The following is a 4377-nucleotide window of genomic DNA, read 5'->3' as shown; positions in this document are numbered from 1 at the left end:
CTACAGGCAGCCCTACAGGCAGCGCTACAGGCAGCCCTACAGGCAGCGCACATACCCAGAGAAATCAGTATTATCTATACACTGTCGTATTTAAGGCTTGTTTCTGCCTCCAGGTGGCGGTGTCTCCGCGAATCCATCCGTCACTCTGGTTCTGACTCAGCAGGAACTTGCAGCTCTGGCCCAACAGCAGCAGGACGTCTACCACCAACCAGAGCCAGAACCACAGCACAGTGTTCCCACAGGTAGAACAAGAACTAGCAGAATGTGAACTGGTTTTATTAAAGAGCCTGTCAGACAGAAACCCTGGAACATTTCTGGTTCTTCAGTGTGTGAATGTGACGTGACGCTGTCATTCAGACTGAGGTCAGGGTTCTTTTCATGTTCTGTTGTGATCACACAGAACCTCTCTGAGATGTTTCTGATGAATTTTGGAGCTGAAATGTGGAAAAAATCCTTTAGATTTCTCCACAGAACTCAGAGTCCTGCTACTTGTTTGTGTCTGTTCATGTGACGCTTCGGTTCTGACCGTGTTGGAGGTTAAATGCTACCCGGTCCGACCCGGTGAGACGTTTACAAAAACGGTAAATTAACGTCAGATTAACAGAGTTCTGGTCTGAAACGGCTTTAGAAACAAGCACCCTGAACAGAGTCTTTGTGTGTTAGTTTTCACCATCCACATGACTAACAGGCATTGACGCACCTGTCAGGTAAACACCGTGTTCAGATCTAACCACCCTGTCCTGGTCAGTGAAGTTCTTTTCCTGTGTTTCTCAGAAGGCCTTGCCCCGGCCGACAGCCTCAATGACCCGGCAGCAGAGAGTAACGGACACGAGACAGCGTCATCGGCCATAACCAGCGCTGTCGCCCGATTGGCCAGCACTTTTGGCCCCGCCCCTACTCTGACAGCTGGCCAGGTGAAGATTCAAACTGCCTCAACACTGACAGACATGACCAATGGCATCGCAACAACTGCAGCGGTGAGAGATGCAACAATTCACAAACATCACGCTAACAGCATAGCCACACTGGGTTAGCTTCATGCTAACAACTACTCCAACAGGCTAGCGATACACTGACAACATCCATAAACATAGCCACACCAGGCTAGCATCATGCTAACACTAGACAAAAATAGATGCTAAGAACATTCTAACAACAATCTAATAAGATGCTTAGAACAGACTAACACACTAACAACAGCTAACAATTCACTAAGAACACATTCACAGGCTATCAACACCATAAGTACATGTTACACTGACTGAACAACACACAGAAAACATGCACCAATAGACTGAAAACATGCTGTCAGTAGACTGACACTCACTGAGGACATGGACACACTGAACTAACACCATGCTGACAACAGACGACCAAGATGAACAACATCATTAGTAGACTATCCACAAACTAACAGCCTGCTTACAACAGGTTAACATCAAACTAACAACAGGCTAATGACATACTAACAACATGTCAAGGACATGCCCACACTGTGCTAACAGCACACTAACAAGAAGCTAAGCACAGGCTAACAACAGGCCATAAACACACTCAAAATGTAAACAGGCTAACAACACGTTAACATCAGTTTACAACAGGCTAACAAGATGCTAACTGTGTGTTTAGACGCAGCTGACGCCAGCGGTGAAAGATTCTCTGTGGTTCGACATCGGCATCGTCAAGGTTACCAACATGGTGGTCACTCATTACTACGTCCCCCACGACGGCAGCGTAGCCGAGGTAAAAATACCACCTTTAAATATCGTTGAAGTCTCGATGTTGATGGCGTTATTAATGGTATCAGTGGTACTGGTGATGTGGCATACCTGCAGGACGACTCAGGTGTGCTGCAGGATTACAGCCAGATGAGGAAGGTGGAGCTTCAGCCAGGGACGGCCTACAAGTTCCGCGTCGCAGGAATCAACATCTGCGGCCGCGGTGCCTTCTCAGAGGTGTCTGCGTTTAAGACATGCCTGCCCGGTTTCCCCGGAGCGCCGTGTGCCATCAAGATCAGCAAGGTGAGACGCTTTTAACCAATCAGCCGGCAGGGTGTTGGTGGAAAGGAGTTGCCATGGAAACCCAGTCCGTGTTTGTGGTTCTGGTCAGAGACCTGCCACCGAACACATTCGGGTCATGTGACTGAGCTGGTTTGTGGTTTTGCAGAGCTTGGAAGGCGCCCAGCTCACCTGGGAGCCTCCCGCCATTACGTCTGGGCCAATTAGCGAGTACTCTGTGTACCTGGCCATCCAGTCCAGCCAGTCCACCTCCTCCAGGCCTGGTTCCGGTCCGGCCCAGCTTGCCTTCATAAGGGTGTACTGTGGCCCAAACCCATCCTGCCTGGTCCAGGCCTCCAGCCTCGCCAATGCCCACATTGACTACACCACCAAAGCCGCCATCATCTTCCGCATCGCTGCCCGCAACCAGAAGGGCTACGGTCCGGCGACGCAGGTCCGGTGGCTACAAGGTGAGAACCAGCAGAACCTGGAGAGTTCAGATAGAACCTGACATGTTTAGGGATGTTCATGACTTCTTTTTCTGTCATTGTAGAAACCAACAAAGACACCAAACCTGCCGTGAAGAGACCCCTAGCTTCGGACCAGTAAGTTCCTCTTATCTCTCTGTGGAGTTGACAGGTGTACTGCTGCTGCAGGTGTACTGCTACAGGTGCACTAGTACAGGTGTACTGCTGCTACAGGTGTACTGCTACAGGTGTACTGCTGCTACAGGTGCACTAGTACAGGTGTACTGCTGCTACAGGTGTACTAGTACAGGTGTACTGCTACAGGTGTACTGCTGCTACAGGTGCACTAGTACAGGTGTACTGCTGCTACAGGTGTACTAGTACAGGTGTACTGCTGCTGCAGGTGTACTGCTACAGGTGTACTGCTGCTGCTACAGGTATACCATTACAAGTGTATCACTACTGCTATAGGTGTAATACTAGTTGTACTACTACAGGTGTAGTTGTACAAGTCTACTACTGCTGCAAGTGTATTGCTACAGGTGTACTGTGTCTGTTATATGTTTTAACTGTTTTTATTTGTCATGTACAGTACACCTATAGGACCAAAGAAGTTCAAAACCGACCAATAGGACGGCTGTGATTGTTTCCTGTTGTCTTAAGCTCCACCCTGCACCTGGGTACCATGAAGAGGAGGAGGCGGGGCTCTGGAAACAATGGAAAGGACTTGAAGGATATTTGTACATTTTTGACCAACTGGAACTCATCCTGTGTGTTGTTGTCATGGAGATGGTGTGGGGGTGGAGCCAGCTTAAGCTGAATGCAGATGTAGCTGAGATCAGATGCTGTCAGTGGGCGGAGCCTCTGCAGAGGGGTGGGGCTAACAGCTATGTTGTAAATGATAGTTTCAGAATGTTTTTCATTTTTATAAAGAAGTTCCTCTTCTGTGTTTCTGTTTCTTTTGTTTGTGAATATTCTCTGCAACAATAAAGATTTTTAGAGCATTTTCGTACCAACATGGTGACTCCACTTTCTGCAGACCAGTCACACCAGTTACACCAGTTACACCAGCCACGCCAGTCACACCATTTACACCAGTCACACCATTTACACCAGTCACACCAGTCACACCATTTACACCAGTCACACCAGTTACACCAGTCACACCAGTCACACCAGTTACACCAGTCACGCCAGTTTCAGTCTGGTACGCTTCACACATCAACCTGTGTGAAGCAGATAATCAGTAAGGAACCTGATCAGACTCAGCTGTCGATCTGAGTTCAGGAATCAGAAATAAAATGTTCATGGTCGGGTTTTCATTCGATCACCTAAACAGAACCTGAGCAGAAGAACCAAACAGCGGTTCTACAGAGGTTCTGCTAATTGGCCACAAGGAGGCAGCAGCATCATTCTTACCCACAATCCTCAGCAGCAGAGTCATATGATGGAGCTGAGTGAGTTCTCGGTGAAGTTCCAGAGGTTCTGTTCAGTTCTGAACCCGATCATAAAACCCAACCCACCCCATCCAGCTGATGAACACCGTCTGGTCCAGTCTGGACATCATCGGACCGGTTCTGGTCTCACATCGTAGTTGTATTTTGTTCCAGTGGAGGCTGGATGAGGTTTGATTTCCTCAGTCTGACTAATGAATGGTTTCATCTTAAAGCTTCAACATGAATTCATTCAGACTGAAGCCTGAAGAACAAACTCATCAGATCAGCAACAACAACTGGAGTCAACTCAAAATGAAACACGAATGCAACATTAAAACAACTAAACAACAACAATAACCGATAAAAACAGAAACGCGTCATCAATGAGTCACGATCGATCATCGCTGATTGATTATTGTTTTTCATGTGAAAACCTCACAAACATCCTCTGGCTGGAGTCGCTGTGAGCGCGCATGG

At 47.9% G+C, this 4377-nt stretch overlaps 1 protein-coding gene across 1 annotated transcript in view; it reads left to right on the top strand.

The window, feature by feature from the left end:
* hcfc1b (host cell factor C1b) overlaps positions 1–3480 on the top strand; it is a 17380-nt gene extending 13900 nt beyond the window's left edge. The window contains exons 22-28 of the mRNA XM_008295241.1: positions 114–242; positions 775–977; positions 1630–1743; positions 1836–2021; positions 2167–2467; positions 2551–2602; positions 3057–3480. Coding sequence (XP_008293463.1) covers positions 114–242; positions 775–977; positions 1630–1743; positions 1836–2021; positions 2167–2467; positions 2551–2602; positions 3057–3096 — 1025 coding nt within the window. The 3' untranslated portion in view covers positions 3097–3480. The remainder of the gene's footprint in view (positions 1–113; positions 243–774; positions 978–1629; positions 1744–1835; positions 2022–2166; positions 2468–2550; positions 2603–3056) is intronic.
* Positions 3481–4377: the final 897 nt, after the last annotated feature.

The sequence above is a fragment of the Stegastes partitus genome, unplaced genomic scaffold, assembly GCF_000690725.1.
Source record: "Stegastes partitus isolate 25-593 unplaced genomic scaffold, Stegastes_partitus-1.0.2 Scaffold1033, whole genome shotgun sequence".
Taxonomy (NCBI): domain Eukaryota; kingdom Metazoa; phylum Chordata; class Actinopteri; family Pomacentridae; genus Stegastes; species Stegastes partitus.
This window is presented reverse-complemented; position numbering and strand designations above follow the sequence as displayed.